The 23,078-nt window shown below is 41.1% G+C and overlaps 1 protein-coding gene across 7 annotated transcripts in view; it reads right to left on the bottom strand.

Annotated features, from left to right (window-relative positions):
- LOC131752023 (neuronal acetylcholine receptor subunit alpha-7) overlaps positions 1–22,447 on the bottom strand; it is a 133,374-nt gene extending 110,927 nt beyond the window's left edge. Inside the window, exons 1-2 of one of the 7 annotated variants that reach the window (XM_067029456.1) lie at positions 22,309–22,447; positions 21,291–21,430 (exon numbers count right to left, since the gene is read on the bottom strand). In XM_067029456.1, coding sequence (XP_066885557.1) covers positions 21,291–21,430; positions 22,309–22,354 — 186 coding nt within the window. In that variant the 5' untranslated portion in view covers positions 22,355–22,447. Of the gene's footprint in view, positions 1–21,290; positions 21,431–21,704; positions 21,857–21,931; positions 22,285–22,308 lie in introns of those variants that run through there. The other 6 variants (XM_067029459.1, XM_067029455.1, XM_067029458.1 and 3 more) reach the window with 6 other exon arrangements.
- Between the last annotated feature and the right edge of the window lie 631 nt (positions 22,448–23,078).

Genomic DNA, 23,078 nt, shown 5'->3' with positions numbered 1-23,078 from the left:
ATTTTCATTTATATATATACAGAGAAAGAGAGAAATACACATATTTGGGTTACAGATTGCTATTAACATTCAGGGATGGTTGTTGTTTGACACAATTAGGCTTGATGGAAATTTTTTTCTGACCTCGGACTAGTTTTTCTTATACTCCACTTACTTTGGTTAGGGTTTGTTTTGGTTTTTGTATAACTGGAATACATTATCTAGCAATGCTTTCAGATTATCTGTGGGTGGTAAAATGTGGATCCTTGCATATTTGAAAATTTTGTTTATTTTTCTACTCGGCTTTGTAGAAATTTGGGGATAATTATCAATTTCTCACCTGAGCTATGACATTATAGCCTACTGTCTTCTCAAAACCCAGATCTTCTGCTGAGACCACAGATGTCATTTTGGCAATTATTCTTCAACAAATGATATCCCTCTGTTCTGGATGAATTTTAAGATTTTTTTTTTTCTTATCCTTGGTGCGCTGAAATTGAAGTGCTCAGTGGGTCTTTTACATCCAAGTTTTCATGTCTTCCTTGAACTCTAGAAGCTTTTCTAAAAAGATCATTTATTTATATTTTTACTTCCCATTTGCTCAGTTATCTCTTTCTGAGATACTTACTAGGCTCAAGTCAGAATTTATTCCAATGCCTGCTGTCAATCCATGGTTTCCAAACAGTTTCCCATTGACAGGCTTCTTGATAAAAGTGGATTCAGGTCTGAAGTGGGAGATACAAGACAGCCTTGGGACACCTCATTTTATTTTGTTCTAGAAAGCAGAGCAGCTATCAAGGATCATAATGACCCTACCAAAAGGACAGCAGTCACCTTGATAATCTGAGCATCAGAAACAAAAATAACTGGAATGAAATAAGACACATCAAATACCCCCCAAAATTATTCAAAATAATAATAAAATCTCATTGGTCATGTATTTGGCTATCTTGAATACTGCATAACATATTTAAAAATTAAAAAACAAACAAAAATATCCCCAAACAAAAAATATGAAGAATGCCTGGGTTTAAGTCCCAAAATCTTCTCTGCCTATACAAGAATGTTCGTAATAATATAACATCTCATTCATATGATCAAAGAAGAGACAAAAATTAGGTGTGTGAAACTGTCTGAAAACTTTAAATTTACACGCATAGAAATGATGCCATTTTATGGCGCTTTTCAAATACAGACATTGATATACACCTAAAAATCTACCTATTAGCAGGGGAGACAGGCCCTGAGTACTCTGCAGCCCAGGTCTGAGGCAGGAGATGGATGGGCTCCAGGCTAGGCATTTACAACTGGCCTCCTATTTACATTTCTTCGGGCCAGAAAAAAGTGGGCTTCAGGCCAGATACTTACAATTAGCCTCTCCTTTGCATTTCCTGAAGCAGGAGATAGGTGGGCTCCAGGTTAGATATTTACAACCAGCCTCCTGTTTGCTCTCAGAAATGAAAGTAACAACAAAAATAGGATAAATTAGCCAGGATTTGTCTCCTGCAGACACCTTAAGATAACAGTCATGTTAGGAACAGACAGGGGCTAAATCTTGTTTGAGTAAAGGATCAAGAGGTCATATATTTCCCCTTCCTTGGGGCAAGGGAGACACTACACAAGGGCGGAAAGGCTCCTTGGGGTCAAACAGGAAGGAGGCACCACCCCATAATACGTGATGCTAAGGCAGCAACACCACGGGCCTCTGGGCTGGAATCCATCTTGGAAAAAAGTTGCACACGCATGTTGGGGAGGGCCCTAGGGCAGGTCAGGTGTGGAAAAAGAAACCAGATAATTGGCCAAAGGTAAACAAGGACCTGGAAGAACTGCCCTATATGAATGATTTAACCACCTATTTACTGTGCTCCTCCTCATTACAGAGGATGCCCACACCCTTTTCTCTCTCTCTGCCTTGCTCCTATCTTCACTAAACAAACTGTTTCTCTGTATGCTCTCCCATCGTGCTGTGTCTCTAATAATAAACTTTGTAGCTGCTTTTACAGTTTTTGCCTCCCTGAGAAATGCATTTTTCACTGGGGGCAAGAGCCAGGGAAAAAATAGCTTCTAACCTCTAGCCCTTGCTGGTCTGGTGGCTAGGATTCCTGGTTTTCATCCAGGCTACCCAGGATCAATTCCTGAGCAGGGAACTAAGATCTCACTTCACAACACCGCTCAACACTGCCTCTCTGAGATCAGGTCGACACCCACCATCCTTTCCAGATTTCCTACAACGATGATGATAAACTCAGAAAGAGTCTCATTTTCCTCCAAAAGAGCAGCCTTTCTGAAATAGGTGTAATCTTTCCAATCCAGAGAAAGCCACACCATGTATCCCATCTTACTATTCCCTTCCTCTGTTTGAGATTAAGTTTCAAGCCCTTTAAAAGTATTTCTGTCTAATTCTGTGTGCTTTTAAAGTGACATCTGAAAAAAAAACAGAGGGAGCCAGTGGAAAGCTGGTTTGTGATGACACATCAATGACCAGCTGCTCCCTGCAGATGCAAACCACCACTGGAAAGGAAACACATTTCCTGTCATGAGTATTCATTCCCTTTCAGTTTTTAATTTAATTCACTGCCTATAATTTTTCCTGTCATCAACAATGAAGGTGCCATCTGTACACTGTTGCTTTAATGCATGCCCAATGGTTATTGACAAAGAAGCGTCCTGGGCAGTGGCCATCACATTAACTGTTCCATACATGGAACAGGAGGAGGGGTCCAACTGGTCTGATGCCCTCCAAGGGAAAGAAAGGAGGTAAGGGGGACCTTCCTGCAACTGGGTGTCAGTCCAACTCCTAGACAGACAGCTGCGTTCAATGCCTCTCATTCCTGAGACCAGATGTCAGTACAGACCGCTCCCGGGTATAAAGACTTCCAGAGAAAAGCCTCTGGTGCAGTTTCCATTCACTCTGGAACTTAAAAACACAAGACCACTAATACAGAGGATAAGCCAGATTCAGAGATATTTTCCTATTTCTAAATATCTATGCTGCATGCAATTTTGTCTATAGAATGTGCCCCTGAAGACTAGCCAGAAGCACTTGAATGGTTGCAAATATCAGGATTCTCTGGGCTTTGTCTGTTTTTTTACCAACATGCCTATTATTCTTTAGTTTCCATCAACGAATTCTGTTGATCCTCAATCTCCAGATATTTTAGGCAAATATAAAATATTGTCCTAAATGATTCAGTCATAATTTGCTGAATAGCTACAACATTTAATGAAAAAAATCTAAGAGTAACATTTTTGGTTTAAAAAAAAAAACCTTGTAAAATAGTTTTTTAATGTTTTAAAGTTTTGGACCAATTGATTTTTAAGACCCATAAAATGTTTCATTTACTAATATATAAGCAATAAATTTTTCAAACTAACATACCAAAAAGTTCATTACCGCATTAAGGCTGTCTTTGAAAATAGTCAGTAGAGAACTGTTTTAAGTTGCTTAGGACACTTTGGGGAATTTTTATTTTTCTCCAGTGTCAGATTATATGCATCCAAAATAAAAACAGAAAATCCATCTCCATCTCATTTCTGAGCCATCAACATCCATCATGAGACCCTGCTTTGAGGTACACCTGCCAGTCCTAATAAGTAAACTCATTCTGAAAAGAAGAATATCTCTACCAAAAATTTTCAAATAATCGAGCTTTAATCCTAACAGGAGTCCAAAACTATTTGATAATTTAATAGCCTTCTTAGAGTAACTGCATCTCCTTCTACAGGGGCTACATTGAAGAAGATATTCATTTAATTTATTCATTTAAATAAATCATAACTGTAAGAAGTATGTAAAATGCTCATTCTTGATTAAGTCAAAGGTACAGCCATGGATTAGGACATTACAACTTCTAATTGTATTTTTTTTAGACAATACCTTTAGGCATATATTCAATTCACTAAAAACCATCTGAAGGACATGCTCATACACCTCTCCAAGGAACTGCACTGATTTAAGAAAATGACAGACACAATTTTTCCCAAGTGTTCTCCACTCAATCAGTTTAAAGGAACCCATTAAATATCAAAATGAGAGGGGGAGTAATCAAGATGGCAGAGTAGAAGGACAAGCTCTGACTCCCTCTTGCAAGAACACCAGAATCACAATGAGCTGCTGGACAATCATTGACAGGAAGACACTGGAACTCACCAAAAAAGATACCCCACATCCAAAGACAAAGGAGAAGCCACAATGAGACGGTACGAGGGGCATAATCACAGTAAAATCAAATCCCATAACTGCTGGGTGGGTGACTCACAGACTGGAGAACACTTACACCACAGAAGTTCACCCACTGGAGTGAAGGTTCTGAGCCCCATGTCAGCCTTCCCAACCTGGGGGTCCGGCAATGGGAGGAGGAATTCCTAGAGAATCAGACTTTAAAGCCTAGTGGGAATTGATTGCAAGACTCCGACGGACTGGGGGAAACAAAGATTCCACTCTTGGAGAGCACACACAAAGTAGTCTGTGCATCGGGACACAGGGCCAGGAACAGTGACCCCAGGGGAGACTGAACCAGACCTACCTGCTAGTGTTGGAGGGTCTCCTGCAGAGGCGGGGAGGGGGCTGTGGCTCACCATGGGGACAAGTGGGGGCAGCAGAAGTTCTGGGAAGTACTCCTTGGCGTGAGCCGTCCCAGAGTATGTCATTAACCCCACAAAAGAGCCAAGGTAGGCTCCAGTGTTGGGTTGCCTCAGGCCAAACAACCAATAGGGAGGGAACCCAGCCCCAACCATCAACAGTCAAGTGGATTAAAGTTTTACTGAGCTCTGCCCACCAGAGCAACAGTCAGCTCTACCCACCACCAGTCCCTCCCATCAGGAAACTTGCACAAGCCTCTTAGATAGCCTCATCCACCAGAGAGCAGACAGCAGAAGCAAGAAGAACTACAATCCTGCAGCCTGTGGAAAAAAAAACCACATTCACAGAAGATAGACAAAACGAAAAGGCAGAGGGCTATGTACCAGATGAAGGAACAAGATAAAACCCGAGAAAAACAACTAAAGGAAGTGGAGATAGGCAACGTTCCAAAAAAAGAATTCAGAATAATGATAGTGAATATGATCCAGGACCTCGAAAAAAAGAATGGAGATGAAGATCGAGAAGATACAAGAAATGTTTAATAAAGACTTAGAAGAATTAAAGAACAAACAAACAGAGAGGAACAATACAATAACTGAAATGAAAAATACACTAGAAGGAATCAATCCCAGAATAACTGAGCCAGAAGAACAGATAAGTGACCTGGAAGACAGTATGGTGGAATTCACTGCTGCAGAACAGAATTTTAAAAAAGAATGAAAAGAAATGAAGACAGCCTTAGAGACCTCTGGACAACATTAAATGCAAGAACATTTGCATTACAGGGGTCCCAGAAGAAGAATAGAGAGAGAAAGGACCAGAGAAAATATCTGAACAGATTATAGTCGAAAACTTCCCCAACAGGGGAAGAAAATAGCCACCCAAGTCCAGGAAGCACAGCGAGGCCCACACAGGATAAACCAAAGGAGAAACATGCCGAGACACATAGTAATCAAATTGGCAAAAATTAAAGACAAAGAAAAAATATGGAAAGCAGCAAGGGAAAAATGACAAATAACGTACAAGGGAACTCCCATAAGGTTAACAACTGATTTCTCAGCAGCAACTCTACAAGCCAGAAGGGAGTGGCATGATATATTTAAAGTGATGAAAGGGAAGAACCTACAAACAAGATTATTCTACCTTGCAAGGATCTCATTCAGATTCAATGGAAAAATCAAAAGCTTTACAGACAAGCAAAAGCTAAGAGAATTCAGCACCACCAAACCAGCTCTACAACAAATGCTAAAGGAACTTCTCTAAGTGGGAAACACAAGAGAAGAAAAGGACCTACAAAACCAAACCCAAAACAATTAAGAAAGTGATCATAGGAACATACATATCGATAATTACCTTAAACGTGAATGGATTAAATGTTCCAACCAAAAGACACAGGCTTGCTGAATGGATACAACAACAAGACCCATATATATGCTGTCTACAAGAGACCCACTTCAGACCTACGAACACATACAGACTGAAAGTGAGGGTATGGAAAAAGATATTCCATGCAAGTGGGAATCAAAAGAAAGCTGGAGTAGCTATACTCATATCAGATAAAATAGACTTTAAAATAAAGAATGTTATAAGAGACAAGGAAGGAAACGACATAATCATCAAGGGATCAATCCAAGAAGAAGATATAACAATTATAAGTATATATGCACCCAACATAAGAGTACCTCAATACATAAGGCAACTGCTAACAGCTATAAAAGAGGAAATCAACAGTAACACAATAATAGCAGGGGACTTTTAACACTTTACTTATACCAATGGACAGATCACCCATAAGGAAAATAAATAAGGAAACAGAAGCTTTAAATGAAACAACAGACCAGCTAGATTTAATTGATGTTTATAGGACATTCCATCCAAAAACAGAAGATTATTCTTTCTTCTCAAGTGCGCATGGAACATTCTCCAGGATAGATCACATCTTGGGTCACAATTCAAGCCTCAGTAAATTTAAGAAAATTGAAATCATATCAAGCATCTTTTCTGACCACAATGCTATGAGATTAGAAATGAATTACAGGGAAAAGAAAACATAAAAAACACAAACACATGTAGGCTAAACAATACGTTACTAAATAACCAAGAGATCACTGAAGAAATCAAAGAGGAAAACAAAAAATACCGAGAGACAAATGACAATGAAAACACGACGATCCAAAACCTATGGGATGCAGCAAGGGCAGTTCTAAGAGGCAAGTTTATGGCTATACAACCCTACCTCAAGAAACAAGAAAAATCTCAAGCAAACAATCTAACCTTACACGTAAGGTTAGAAAAAGAAGAACAAACAAAACCGAAAGTTAGCAGAAGGAAAGAAATCATAAAGATCAGAGCAGAAATAAATGAAATAGAAACAAAGAACACAATAGCAAAGATCAATAAAACTAAAAGCTGGTTCTTTGAGAAGATAAACAAAATTGATAAACCATTAGCCAGACTCATCAAGAAAAAGAGAGAGAGGGCTCAAATCAATAAACACAGAAATGAAAAAGGAGAAGTTACAACAGACACTGCATAAATACAAAGCATCCTAAGAGACTAATACAAGCAAATCTATTCCAATAAAATGTACAACCTGGAAGAAATGGACAAATTCTTAGAAAGGTATAACACCCCAAGACTAAACCAGGAAGAAACAGAAAATATGAACAGACCAATCACAAGTAATGAAATGGAAACTGTGATTAAAAATCTTCCAACAAATAAAAGTCCAGGACCAGATGGCTTCACAGATGAATTCTAGCAATCATTCAGAGAAGAGCTAACATCCATCCTTCTCAAAATCTTCCAAAAAATTGCAGAGGAAGGAACACTCCCAAACTCATTTTATGAGACCAGCATCACCCTGATACCAAACCCAGCCAAAGATACAACAAAAAAAGAAAATTAAAGACCAATATCACTGATAAATATAAATGCAAAAATCCTCAACAAAATACTAGCAAACAGAATCCAACAACACATTAAAAGGATCATACACCATAACCAAGTGGGATTTATCCCAGGGATGCAAGGATTCTTCAATATACACAAACCAATCAATGTGAGACACCATATTAACAAATTGAAGAATAAAAACCATATGATCATCTCAATAGATGCAGAAAAAGCTTCTGACAAAATTCAACACCCATTTAGGATAAAAACTCTCCAGAAAGTGGGCATAGAAGGAACCTATCTCAACATAATACAGGCCATTTATGACAAACCCACAGCAAACATCATTCTCAATGGTGAAAAACTGAAAGCATTTCCTCTAAGATGAGGAACAAGACAAGGATGTCCACTCTCACCACTATTATTCAACAGTTTTGGAAGTACTAGCCACAGCAATCAGAGAAGATAAAGAAATAAAAGGAATACAAATTGGAAAAGAAGAAGTAAAACTGTCAATGTTTGCAGATGACATGATATTATACATAGAGAATCCTAAAGATGCCACCAGAAAACTACTAGAGCTAATCAATGAATTTGGTGAAGTTGCAGGGTACAAAATCAATGCACAGAAATCTCTTGCATTCCTATACACTAATGATGAAAAATCTGAAAGAGAAATTAAGGGAACACTCCCATTTACCACTGCAACAAAAAGAATAAAATATCTAGGAATAAACCTACCTAGGGAGACAAGACCTGTATGCAGAAAACTATAAGACACTGATGAAAGAAATTAAAGATGATACAAACAGATGGAGAGATATACCATGTTCTTGGATTGGAAGAATCAATATTGTGAAAATGACTATACTACCCAAAGCAATCTACAGATTCAATGCAATCCCTATCAAATTACCAATGGCATTTTTTACAGAACTAGAACAAATCACCTTAAAATTTGTATGGAGGCACAAAAGACCCTGAATAGCCAAAGCGGTCTTGAGGGAAAAAAACGGAGCTGGAGGAATCACACTCCCTGACTTCAGACTATACTACAGAGCTACAGTAATCAATACAATATGGTACTGGCACAAAAACAGAAACATAGATCAATGGAACAAGACAGAAAGCCCAAAGATAAACCCACGCAGCTATGGTCAACTAATCTATGACAAAGGAGGCAAAGTTATACAATGGAGAAAAGACAGTCTCTTCAATAAGTGGTGCTGGGAAAACTGGACAGTTACATGTAGAAGAATGAAATTAGAACACTCCCTAACACCATACACAAAAATAAACTCAAATTAGATTCGAGACCTAAATGTAAGACCAGACACTATAAAACTCTTAGAGGAAAACATAGGAAGAACACTCTTTGACATAAATCACAGCAAGATCTTTTTTGATCCACCTCCTATAGTAATGGAAACAAAAACAAAAATAAGCAAATGGGACCTAATGAAACTTCAAAGCTTTTGCACAGCAAAGGAAACCATAAACAAGACGAAAAGACAACCCTCAGAATGGCAGAAAATATTTGCATATGAATCAACGGACAAAGGATTAATCTCCAAAATATATAAACAGCTCATGCAGCTCAATATTAAAGAAACAACCCAACCCAAAAATTGGCAGAAGACCTAAACAGACATTTCTCCGAAGAAGACATACAGATGGCCAAGAAGCACATGAAAAGCTGTTCAACATCACTAATTATTAGAGAAATGGAAATCAAAACTACAATGAGGTATCACCTCACACCAGTTAGAATGGGCATCATCAGAAAATCTACAAACAATAAATGCTGGAGAGGGTGTGGAGAAAAGGGAACACTCTTGCACTGTTGGTGGCAATGTAAAATGATACAGCCACTATGGAGAACAGTATGGAGGTTCCTTAAAAAACTAAAAATAGAATTACCATATGATCCAGCAATCCCACTACTGGGCATACACCCAGAGAAAACCATAATTCAAAAAGACACATGCACCCCGATCTTCACTGCAGCACTATTTACAATAGTGAGGTCATGGAATCAACCTAAATATCTATCAACAGACGAATGGATGAAGAAGACATGGTACATATATACAATGGAATATTACTAAGCCATAAAAAAAATGAAACTGTGTCATTTGTTGAGACATGGATGGATCTAGAGACTGTCATACAGAGTGAAGTCAGAAAGAGAAAGACAAACATCGTATATTAACGCATGTATGTGGAACCTAGAAAAATGGTACAGATGAACCAGTTTGCAGAGCAGAAGCTGAGACACAGATGTAGAGAACAAACATATGGACACCAAGGGGGGAAAACCGTGGAGGGGTGAGGATGGTGGTGTTCTGAATTGGGCAATTGGGATTGATATGTATACACTGATGTGTATAAAATTGATGACTAATAAGAACCTGCAGTATAAAAAACAAAGAAACTAATACTAAACTTTCCTTGGGTAATTTGTATGGAAATATGTTAATATAAGTGTTTCAGACATTACATGAAATTTCTAAAAAATCTTATATGTTCCCGTATAATTATAAGTCATAATTCTAGTTACTACTTTAAAATGTATATCTCAGAAATTTTAAAAATATATATCAAAATGATATTGCAAAAATACTGACATGGATTTGTGAATCAAATAATTATCTAAAAAGACAAAATAACATATATTTTGCCCATTTGCTTATTTGCTGATAAGAGTATCCTGTAAATTTCTAGCTTAAGATGTCAGCTTATATCCATCTATTTCCCCTTTCTCCTCAAGACCACCCAAATTAAAATAAAGAAGGGAAACAGTATGTCAATGAAAAAATGTTGCCTGCCATATCAGGAAACAGAGGATGCTGCAGCCATCAAGCCATCATATTACAGCCTCCCTGGGTGGTGAGCCCTGAGGGAACTCAGGATGGAAACAGGATGCCTGCCATCAAGCAGTCGGTCACTGCAGCCACCCCCAAACATGCATCCTGAGGGGACTCAGGAAGAGAAAGCACAGGATGCTGGCCCCAGAGAGCTGAGGTGCATATCAAAGGAATGATTTCAGTGAGCCCAGACTCTTGCATCTTCCCATACATAGAAAAGCAATGAATTCCTTAACTTGAGATGTCTGGTTTTCTTTAATTAACAGTAATCTTCTGATGTTCTGACCACTTGGGCTTTGTTGCAAAAGCTCCCATATACCCTGGCTCTTCCCTTCCCTCTTCAGAGACATCGCTCAGTGCTACCTGAGAGGCTGCCTCCCGGGCCTAAGTCCTCAGTTCTGTCCACCAAATAAAACATAATTCTCAACTTTTAGCTTGTGCATTTTTTTCAGTCAACAGGTATAAACTCCCCAAAACAAAGAGAATGGGAATGGGCCATGAAAAGACAAGATATTTCAATACACTACAAGAAGAGAGCACACACACAGACGGAGGTTTGGTAACTGCAAAAGCAGATGAAGGAAGCCCTGTGCTGAACACTGGGGAGGGGGCTGCAGGATGGAGGTAGCAGGTCTGCCATGTAGAAACCCATAGAGTTCAGAAGTGCCCTGAGTCTGGAGGAGGGCAGGGAGTATGGAGTGGAGCTGTCACAGGTGAATTCAGAGAAAGCTTTGTCAACTCCCTTCTGACAATAATGAGCAACCAGGTTCCTCCTCACTCCGTGGAGTGAAAACTCAAACAAACTGATCTGATCGGTGAGCGCTGTACAGTACAATATGGTAGCCACTCCAAAACGTGGCTCTTGAGTCCTGGGTATGTGGCCAGTGCTGTGAGCCTAACACACAGGATTTCCACAGCTTAGCTCTGCCCTCCTGTAAAAGCATAAACTATCTCATTAACATTTTTTATGTTTACTACCTGTTGCAACTTTAATAATTTAGGAATACTAGGCTAAGTAAGATACTTCTTAAAATTAATGTTCCCTGCACCATCTTCCTTTTTAAATGTGACCACCAAAAAATCTAAAATCACATCTGGGGCTGATATTACATTTCTATTGGACAGCCCTGAATTAGGGAAGGAGCTAAGGCAAAAAGAGAAACTAACACAGTATTGTGAAGCAATTATACTCCAGTAAAGATCTATTAAAAAAAAAAAGTGCCTTGAAGCAAAGCATTCAGTCCTTGAGCATTTAGGGTCCTCAAAAATATAACAGCCCCCATCTGATATAGCATTTCTACCCATGTTTCTGTTCCCTAATTTAAAAATAGGAAGAGAATACTAAGAATCAGAAGGCACTTTAGGAAGTCTTGCCAAACAAATAGTAAAAATAAACAGAAAGACAAATCAGCAAAACTAAAAGAAAGGCAGAAAAGTAACCCTACCCTAGAAGAAATAACATTGTTTGGTTTAAAACAAATGAACTACAAAAATAAAGGAAAGGACAACCCTCCCAGCGGCATCCTCAGAGAAAGAGGGGCAAATGTACAAAGGACAGAGGGAACAGCAAAAGGAGGATGCAGAGGACAGACAGCATGACCAAGGACATTGGGAAAGGAAGGTACAATAAGGTTTGGTGAAGAAGATAAAAAGGGAGAGCATCTTAGCTTGACCCCAGATCAGCTGACAACAGGAACACTCAACTGAATGACACAGAATCCACAGCACTGAACCCACACAGAAGGAAACAGGGCCTTAGAAAAATGGCTTTGCAGAGAACGGTGCTTACACTGTCACAGAATCGTGAGGGCTGCTTTTTTTTCTTTTAAAGTCAAATCAAGCCAACTTTAAATTACAAAGAAATTAAATATGGCTACAGAATAGAATGTACATGTTACCAACATGGAGATGGAAGGACTTCGAGAGAAGTAGGGACAGAAAGGGAGTGATTACAGAAAAGGAAAACTGAATTCTGGGTGACAGAAATAACAAGAAGCTTTAAGACTGTCTTTTTTTTTTCACCAAGTTAGTTTGTAGATATAGTTAAGATTACTCTTAATTTTTTATTGAGGTAATTTTTTAAATTTATTTTATTTAAGTATAGTTGATTTACAATGTTGTATTAGTTTCTGCTATACAACAAAGTGATTCAGTTATACATATACATTCTTTTTCATACTCTTTTCCATTATGGTTTATCACAGGATATTGAATATAGCTCCCTGTGCTATACAGTAGGACCTTGTTATTTATCCATTCTATATGTAATAGTTTGCATCTGCTAATCCCAAATTCCCAATCCATCCCTCTGCCAACCCCTCTTCCCCTTGGCAACCACAAGTCTGTTCTCTATGTCTGCGAGTCTGTTTCTCTTTCTAGATATGTTTGTGTCGTATTTTAGATTTCACATATAATTGGTATCACAATATTGGTTTATAACATCATATAAGTTTGACATGTACATTACATTTCTACTTCTGTACACACTGCAGCATGCTCACCACCAGAAGGTTAACTTCCATCTGTCACCATCTTGTTGACGCCCTTAACCCGTTTTGCCCTTCTGAAGGTGCAAAAGTAAGCAGTGGAAGAAGTGAGAACAGAGGTTAAGAGGGGAGGCGGGGAGAGCTGTGAATGAGCGAAGTTCATTTCTGTCATAACAGGAATTCACAGAAAACGAGTAAAATTGATCAATCCAGGAAGAGGAATATCAGCAGAGTATTAAAATAGGAGTCATAATCAGAAACAGAGGCAACTGAAGGTCTTTGGGAAATGGTCAGCAATGGGAAATGTGGAGAGGGCCCAGGACTTTTCAGAAATCCTTTACTGTTGGCTCTAAATGTTGTGTCCAGGACTTTTCAGAAATCCTTTACTGTTGGCTCTGTAAATGTTGTGTGTGCCCTGTTGACATTTATTTGTGTGTGTGTGTTCCAGTAAGACTTTATTTACAAAAACAGGCAGTGGGCAGATTTTTAACCTGTGGGCTATAGTTTGTAATCACTGCTTTATTCATTTTACTACTTTGCATCTGCTAACCCCAAACTCCCAATCCATCCCTCCCCTAGCCCCTCCTTGGCAACCGCAAGTCTGTTTTCTATGTCTGTGAGTCTCTTTCTGTTTCGTAGATAGGTTCGTTTGTGTCATATTAAAAATGTCACAGCCCCTACATTTTCTCCGTATTATGCACACACTAAATAACTGAAATGTCCATTTGGGGGCAGACACAGTGGATAATACAATGTCTAAATGTGAGAAAGTTTACCAAGTGTGTAGTCATTACACTAACAACCCTTAAATTATCCTTGAAAAACAAAATAATCATTATTCGAGATTTCCACATGAAGGTAAAACAACAACAAAAAGCCTCTAAAAGCAAATATATAGGAAAGTATCTTCATGAGCTTGAGGAAGGGTAAGACTTTCTAAAGATAACATAAGCCCTAAACATAGAAGAAACTAGTTACAAAATTAGGCAGTTAAGAATTTCTGTTCATCAAAAGATACCATTTATCTGTAAGCATATTCTACTTCAATTAAAAGTTTACAAAAGAGGGAAAGAACATGAAAAGTGAAAAGACCAGCCAAAGAGTCAAAGAAAATACGTGCAAAAATATTTTACAAAGGGCTCATGTCTATAATACAGAAAAACTCATACAAATCCCAATAAGGAAAAAACAAAACCACACACACACACACACACAAAGATAAAAATAGGTAAGAGATATGAATAAACACTTTGTAACACTTTTTAAGGGAAGATGATATCCAAGTGGAAAATTAACAAATGAAAATGTCCTTGACTTTATTGGTAATCAGGAAACTGCTAATTAAAATCACAAGGAAGTATCACTCCACACCCACCAGAATGGTAAATTTAAAAGACTAAAATACAAAGTGTGGGTGATTATGTAGAACAAGAAGAATTTTTCAAACGCTGCTGGTGAGAATGTTAATTGGTATAATCATTTTGAAAAGGGTTTGGCTTCATCTGTAAAAGTTAAAGATATGGCATCCTATGGCCTGGCTAGTCCCCTAATATATACATACATAATAGAAATACAAATACATGTGTGTCAAAAGACATGAGCAATTAGAATATTCATGGCAGTGTCTTTCATAAGACAAACGCTAGAAACAACTTAAATCTCCATCAACAGAATAACAAATCATGTTATATCCACTTGATAAAAATGAATAAACTGCAGCAACAGGCAAGAACTTGGGTGACTCTCACAAAAATAAAAGTGAGTAAAAGAAAACAAAAGAATACATATTGTGTGCTTGTGTGATTCCACTTGTATAAAGTTCTGGAGAAGGGCAAAACTAAACCCTGGCACTTGACTTCATGTTAATGGTTTTCCAGTGGGAAAAAAGGGGGGAAGAGCTGTCTTGGGTGGTGGTTACCTGCATAGGTTCACTGTGATAATTCACCAAGTTGGTTTTGATATTGTGCTACACGGTGGATACATATTACACTGCAATTCAAAGTCGAAAATGATTTCAAAAATGAAATCTGCCTAACAGCTAGCCAGCATATTAAAGGTTACTGCAAATGTCAATAAAACATCTTAAGAAAAAACAGTGAATAAATGAATGTTTACAGACCAGTGATTTCAATTGTAAATGTCATCAATTTGAGTTTAATCAATCAGTGAGCAGCCTCAGCTTAATTTGCTTAATCTGAGCCCCCCCACGACACACTGTGTGAGCTTCTGAAGACAGCTGTAGTAGAGTAGAAAACCATTTTACGATTCTAAAGTTTCAAAACACCTGGAGTTCAACCTGACCATTTGCCTTCTCTCCACAAAATAAAACAAACACGTTTATCCTTGCTCGGACACCACCTCTTTTACCCCAAGACAGCAATCTTTACTGACAATTTGCCCTCAGTGATCCCAGAATAAATTTCCCACGCTGGGAGTCATCTCACAGGTGGCACTCATTAACAACGGCAGCCACAACGTTCCCCCGCTTCTGCCCACTGCCACCTGCAGGGGGGATGGGTCAGCTCCTTCTACTACCTGACTCCGAGCACGGAGTCAGTCCTGTGTCCAGGCCTCTCCCACAGCCTCCTCCCCTGAAGGATTTTAAACAATTCCTTACTTAATTTCATGTTAGTTTCAGTCAATTATTTGTCTCTCTGGGAGCTATGACTCCATGGCTTTTGCTGTAACTTCTAGATTTTTCTCTTGGAAACTTAACAAGTGTATTATGTGATGTCTTATCTTGTGATATCCAAAAGAATATTCCAAAAGGAGAGATAAGAGTAATAGGTGTGTGTGTGTATATATGTGTTTATATACAAATAAATGTGCACATGCAAACTTTTTTACAATGGCTTTGGTTTTTACTTTGAGGGCTCTTTTTACTAAAACAGTTTATAGCTAATGTAGAGTGTGAATAAGGAAATCACTGAAATAAAGAGCATGGGAATCAGAAAGTTCCAAATTACTTTCGTCTTCTCTAAGGAGTAAAACACTACCTAATCCTGATAAATCATAAGGGAGCAGAGATTTTCACTGGCATCTCTCCATGACAAGACCACTTCTCTTCCTCTAACAGCATGTCAAGGATGAATCAGGAGCTCTGAGAGAACTGCGCCTTTGGGGAATATCTTCAGGGGTAGACTTGAAAGGCAACATTTACAAGAAAGCTTCCTTTATTAAAAGTGCCCATAATCCCCAGCCTATAAAGCTAAAAAGAATTTTGTAGCTTTATGTTCCACAGCCATAAAGAGGTTTAAGAGGGATACAATTTCTACCTTAATAAATCTGGATCAATTACAAAAGTGCATTGTAAACAAGTTTTAATTTAGAATTTCAGTTCTGCTACCAGCAATGATGAACAAGGTAGTTCTCACCAGCCCTCCCGCGAGAATAATTAGAAAAATGCAATGATCATGTGGCATGAAGGCACCAGAGAACTAGCAGGGCAATGATGAACAGCAGGGCAAGGTCCAGAAAAGGGAGGGAAGTTTAGGAAAATAACAGGATCTGGGGCCATTCTTCCAGAACCATGTGATATTTCTAAAGCAACGCCTACAATGCCAAAAGTTTAAACAGATCTTGGCGGACTCGACAGCTAGTAGGGCAAAGAGGGGTGCAGGGTCCACAGAACAGAAGGAAGACCCTGCTAAATTCTCTATTTGCACACCCTAAAACATACATGCAAAATTCAGAAACTAACCAGCCCTCACAGGAACAGAAGCCCAGGTCCTCCTCTACTCAATCACTAACTGGATTAAGGTGATTTGTGCTTGCTGGTACCTATAGCCTCGGTGTTGGTCAGAAGTAAACATAAAACTGGAGGGAGGGAGTGTCAAGATCTTCAAATTATCTCTGTGATTTTTCACATACAATATCTGGGACAAAATTTAAAAGCATCCAGGCTTGGAAGTAACATCACGAATCATTTCAATAAATATTTTGTAAGAGATTTCTAAAATTTAAGAGATTTCTAAAATTAGGAATAGGGATTGAATATGCAGTGATGGTGAGAGTTATGTAATAGTGGAGAAAGAACACAATTTTGTTTTAAAAATCAGTTTATTACTTGGCCTATTTATGTCACTTTGAAAGTAATACCTACTAATATTGTTTAAGGCGCCATAATGGCATTATGCCATTTTAGTTTTTAAATATTTCTCTGAACATCCCAAAACACAGAGAAAAGTCAGCCTGAACTGCACCAGAAGGCCTTGAGTGATGGTGATTTGGGTGATTTTCCCCCCTGCAGTCCTTTTTTTGTTTAATTTGATTTCTTGCACAAAGCACATATTTGTAGTTGTAAGAAATATCACTTATAAAACATTATTAGGATAATTACATAATTATACCTTGGGTTTTCTTCATAGACTGTCTTCAAGGTATGCAATTTTTACAGCAAATATTTGGTAATATTAAGTTAGAGTAGCATTTTACATAGTGAACAGTAAATATAAAATCGTAAGTCTGACAAACCAGAGCAGAGGCCACCAAAGGATTTCAGATAACACACAAGCCCTCAGATATGGGCTCCACATCCATGCCTGCCCTCTGCAGTAGCAAACCCCAAATGCACAACCACTTTGTTCTGCTGTGTTGTGACTAAAGCTTCTAAAAAGTTGAATCTGCAATCCCAAATGAACAAAAGAGCAAAAATCATCCATGCATCATTATATATTATACATTTCCGTATAATTTTGTGTTGATTCCTATTATTCATTTTAAATACCTTGCCTTCTGGCCATGCTTTCATAACTGTACACATTTATTTTATGCAAATCAACAATCAGAATGGCCTTCAGATATATGTGCACAGGCAAATGACTAAATGGCATGCATAAAGGAGAAATATTATGGAAACCGTTGGTAGTTTAAGAACCTTACACTTGCATCACTTCAAAATGATTTCTTAGGTATTATCTCATTCCCAGCCCAGATACAAGCCCATGACGTAAATTAATAATCACCATAAGTCAGAGTATGCATTTAGGTACCTTCATTTAATAAATATATCTATATACCTAACATGAAGTTCACATACACGGTTATATATCATAGATAGTATACCCAAAATGTCTCTGGAATCTGTCCACGTCTCCACATTCCCACAGTGACCATTCTAGTTTCAACCTCTTCATCCTTTGCCTACACTTTCTCTTCTCTTTAATCTGTCCCACACATACAATGCCCTCAGCATCCTCGATCTAAACGCAGATCTAGTAACATCCCTCCTCCTCTTGATTAAAAATCCACCACCCCTTCCCATGCTTCACCTTGTGTCTCACCAAGGGGGCCTGGTGGATAGCTAGAGCAGGCCACCGCAGGTAAAATTATCCTTCTAAAATCACAGGCTTTGTCTTTAGAAATTTATGCACATTTTTTTCATTCTAGTCTATAATTTATACTTGTTGGATTGAATACAAATATAATGGTTTGGACTGTTTCCATTTCTAGGAAAATATGCAATGGCAAGCTGGTCTTGCAGTTTCACAAATCCTCTGGCACACCACCACCTATGTCTCGTCCTAGGAGATACCCAGGCGAGGGTCCAGGGCAAAATGTAAACTCTGCAGAGCCACTCAACACACCTCACGTTCAATACCTCTTCTGTCTACGGTATGAACTCACCTCAGCCCTCCCACCAAAAGATAACCCCATCCTTGCAAGGTGTGTTTCTAGAACATCATTCTTACAAAAGGGTACCTAAGAGAAAATTAGTAGTTTTGTTAGTATGATATCCCTCCTTTAAAAAATTCTCAATACACATAGCACATTCAAGTTTCTGAAAAGTTTTTTCAGCAAAACCCGTAGCAAAGATCAACTGGGAGCCAGTGTTCCAGAGAACACACCTTGTTGAGGGTGTGCTGTCCTCACCCCACTCTCATCTTTCCTCACCCTGTTCGTCTCACCTGGAAAGCCTTTCTTATTTTCTCCAACTGGCAAACTTCTACTCACCTTTAGAAATCTAATTCCTAGCCACCCTGGCTGGAAGTAAATATTTCCTACTATGTGTGTCTGTACCACTTTGCAGACATTTGTGTTCAATTACACATGATGTAATCTTGGATTTACATGTCAGTCTCCCTAGATAGACTGTGAATTCTAGAAGTAGAAATAATCCCTTAACCAGGTATAAATTCCCAGAATCTAGCAAAGTCCACAAGAAGGGTTCAATAAGTATGTGTGGAATAAGTTGATAAACAGGTAAATGATCTTCCATGAAAATAAGATATGTAGAATCACACATTATCTCCCTATTACTCCCTCCAGGAAATCTCTGCTGTCAGAAAGGGGAACAATAACAAGATTTGGGAGAAAAGATGTTCTCTAGAACAGCCCAGTCAGAATGGGCAAAGGACCCCTGGAACAAAATTTGTAAAGAGAACCTGACACCAATTACATCTCTGCCACATGAATCACTTATGAGTCACTGTATCTCTGTTCAGGGTCCCAAGAGTCTGGCTGGAAAGCCCGGGCTCTGCTTCAAAACCAGACAGAGCCGAGTCCTGCTGGAATACAAATGTTTGCATATTTCATTATTTCTAATACAGAGACTTCCTTTTCACCCAGGATCTCAGGATAGTTACATTCAATCAGTTACACTCAGGCAGTTAAAATAAATTAAGCTGACTTCTTTCTGCAAAGGAAGTTACAGATTCAAAAGGAGGCAGGAGATGCAAAGGACTTGCAAGGCAAATGTGGATGTTCCACACAGCCCTGCCTCTAACCAATGAGCAACCTTGGGCAACAGACCACACCTTTCTAGGCACTGACATCCCAACCTTTGAGTTGAGTAGCTACATAATGAAGATCAAGCAAACCTTCAGTGAATCACCAGTGTGTGGCAAGCACTTTTTCTTATTTAATCCTCTCAAAACCCTGTGAAGTGGGTATTATTATTCTCATTTTACACATGAGGAAACAGGGCTTAGAAAGGTAAGGTAATTTGCTCAAGTCCACTCCATGAGCTCACAGGATTTCTGGGCTGGGAAGTTAAATGCATTCCCGGCTAGATCCACGGTGAGAACAATGTATTAACTGGAAAATACAGACTCAGGATGTTTAAGAAACTTTCCTCAGAACAACCAGACAGAAACGAGCAGAGCCAGAACCTACCAAAGGTCCCAAGAACAAATCCTGAGCTCTCTGAAATAACAGAGAAGCTGCTCCATAAAGCACTTGCCTCCCCAAATGCCACAGGCCTGTGCTGCTCCAAAGCCCCTGTAACTCCATTTCTCCACCATGGCTCCGCTTAACACCAGGGCAGCTTTCTCAGCCCCTCTTCCCCTAACCCCATATCTCCATCCTTTTCTCTTTCCTGCAGCCCAAGCTCTGTAAACAGGAATTTTTGCCCTGGTAACCCACGAGACAGCACTCGTCTGCCTTTACAGCTCTCCTCTGTGATAACCTGCCCACGTCATCTCACGCACATTCAATATTTTGAAGCATAGGTCTATATGTACAAGGAAGTACACATTTAACACAGGTGTCATGTGGAAAAGCAACCCATTCATCACAGCAATTTAACTAGGTTAAGTGATGCAACATACATCAGTGTAAGAGAACGGACACTCTTATTTGCAGGACTATGAAATCTGACCTTTTTACACCTCTAATCTGCACACAGATTAGAGGTGTAAAAAGACAGGTCAGATTTCATAGTCCTAATTTCTACCTATTGTAGCTATTCTCACACCCCCTTCCTACCACATTCTTCCCTCCCTGAAACAGCGTCACACCTGTACACTTCTCCAGAGCACAGTCCAACGAATGCCTTGTACAGGCTAGACACTGAAACCCATTTATAATGACTTAAACGCTTTTGTAAAATATTTATATTGCATGAGGATGCGCCAACTGAATATCCAATATCCATATTTAATATGTGACAACTGAATATCCAAAGCAGTCTAGAAGAGCGAAAGAACAAACTTACCCAGATATTACACAGATCTGCCAATTGATGTGCGCAAGCCCGTGGGGCTGAAAGCGGCTGCTTTTAGGAGCAAACAAGGGTATCCCGGCGGCGGAGCTTTGTTCATGCCCAGAGCAAGACGAACCGCACTACCCTCACCAGGAAGGCCAAGAATGCCCATTACTGGAATTGGGGAGGGGGTCTAAATGCTCAGAGTTGGCCCTTTGCCTGGACAGATGAACCAGCTGCAAAGCCCAGAGCCAGGCCTCTACCCAGAGAAGTTGAACACCACGGGAAGCAGAAAAGCCTAGAAATGTCTAAATTGACTCCAAATGTCGGACTGCATGCCAATACTTATACCATAAGGGGTACTAATACGTGATCATTCGGACCTGTTCTTGAGGATTCCCGGCTCGGGACGGAGATACTTTCGTCCTGAGTTTCTAAGCCGAGGGCAAGGCGGGTCTGAAGTACTCGCGCACAGGTGGCCGGGGAGCGGGCCAGCCTCCTCCCAGACGACCGGGGAAACCGAGGCACGCGGCGGCGGGCAGAGCCGGGCCGGGACTCACCACGTCCATGATCTGCAGAAGGCTCAGGGAGAAGTAGACGGTGAGCGGCTGCGAGTCGTTGGCCACGGGCCTCTCCAAGGGGTTGTAGTTCTTGACCAGGTCCTTGTAGAGCTTCCTCTGGAACTCGCCTTGCAGGGACACTTCAGGAAAGGAGAGGAGAGCCGGGCGGGCTGCTCAGGGAAGGCCAGAGGGGATGCGCCCCGCGCCCCCTGCCCGCACCCCCGACCGCCCAAGCGGTGCAGCCCAGATGCGCAGGGCTCGCCTTCCCCCGGCACCGCCGACAGCGACCCCCACCGCCCCCGGCGGGAGCGAACACCCCAAACCCGGGCCCGGCGCGGGGCGCCCCAAGCCACCCGGGATGCGCCCGAGATCCCGCGGACGAAGAGTGGAGGGCGGGGAGACCAGCGGCTTTACCGTGCAGGAGCGACGCGGCCAGCACCAGGCACAGTAAGCGGCGCATGTTGGGGCCGGAGCTGCGCGTCTCGGAAGTCAGCCCGGGCCTGCGCCCGCGGCCGCAGAGCCGCTTCTCGCGATTCGGCTCGCGCGCCTTTAAAGAGCCGAGCGCGCGCCCCCGCCCCGGCCACCCCCGCGCGCCTCTCCACGTGACGAGCCCCGCCCCCGCCTCCCCGCGCGCCTCCCACCTGTCCCTTCAGGCGCCACCCCCGCCCGCCGGCCCTCGGGCGGCTCGGCGGCCGCAGTGGGGGATAGTAGCCCGAGCGCTCCCGGGGAGGTGCGACCCCGCTCCGCGTCTGTCTCCACCAAGCGGCCCCCGCGCTCCCAAGGCTGTCCAAGGCCGGGCTCTGCCGGACCCTTCTGTTCTTTGTCCCCACTCCGCTCGCTGATGCTCTCAGAAGATGCGCCGGGTCGGTGGGAGAACGCCGGGACCCTCGTGGGTCCGGTTCTCCAGGGCCCTTCCTCCCCCGCGCCGGGGCTGGGTGCAGCGCCCGGGAACCGGGCTCCCACAGGTTCGCGACTCCCTCCAAGGAGACGAGACAGACCTGAGACAGGCCTCTCCTACCTCCCACAGGTCGCGGAAGTGCTTTCAGCATCCATTTGCTGGGCATCACCAGCCTGCTTCTCAGCCAGTTCTGAAGGTGCCAAGAGGAGAGGCGAAGTCCGCCAGGGAGGCGTTCTACAGGGAGGAGACTCTTCAAAAGTGTGTGATGGAATTCCCTGGGTATATCCTCTTTATATCCCATTCTCTTTTAAAGGCGATTGAAAATGTTGAAAAGTTAACTCCCCACGGCTTGCCAGAAGGACAGTCAAAACTTGGTGGCGTGATCTAGGCATTTTTTTTTTTCTGAGGCCTAGAGAATTAATTGCCAAGAGGAAGCTCAGAACAGACACCAGTCAAAGGGGTCAGGGACTTAGTTACATCCTAGATATTGAGGAGGGGTCAAGGTTCTGAAGAAGATGGGAGAGAGAATGCTGACGAGGGCCTTCAAAAGTGGTGTGTAGACACTGTTCCCTTTGCTCTTAGCAAGCATGGTGCAGAAGGCTGAGTGCAGAGGGGTTCCCTGTGCTCACTTAGGGGGTTCTGCATCTCACTTTCCTCAGGCGCCAGAGAATCTGAGCTCCACCAGGATCTGGGATCACTGTGCACCAGCAGAGGCAATGCCCACATCTCTGAACTGCATAAGGCCCAGGATTCCTGGATGGCACCAAAAACTAGGGAAAGGCTTACCAAAATGTGACTGCCCTTGAATTTACCCCAGCAGCAGGAAAGGGCGACCGAGCCAGTTATTTGATATGGAAAAACAAAGAATTATGTCAGCCTTGCAATGAAGT

This window comes from Kogia breviceps, chromosome 3, assembly GCF_026419965.1.
Source record: "Kogia breviceps isolate mKogBre1 chromosome 3, mKogBre1 haplotype 1, whole genome shotgun sequence".
Taxonomy (NCBI): Eukaryota; Metazoa; Chordata; class Mammalia; order Artiodactyla; family Physeteridae; genus Kogia; species Kogia breviceps.
The sequence above is the reverse complement of the archived record's forward strand: the minus strand, read 5'-3'. Positions and strand labels throughout refer to the sequence as shown.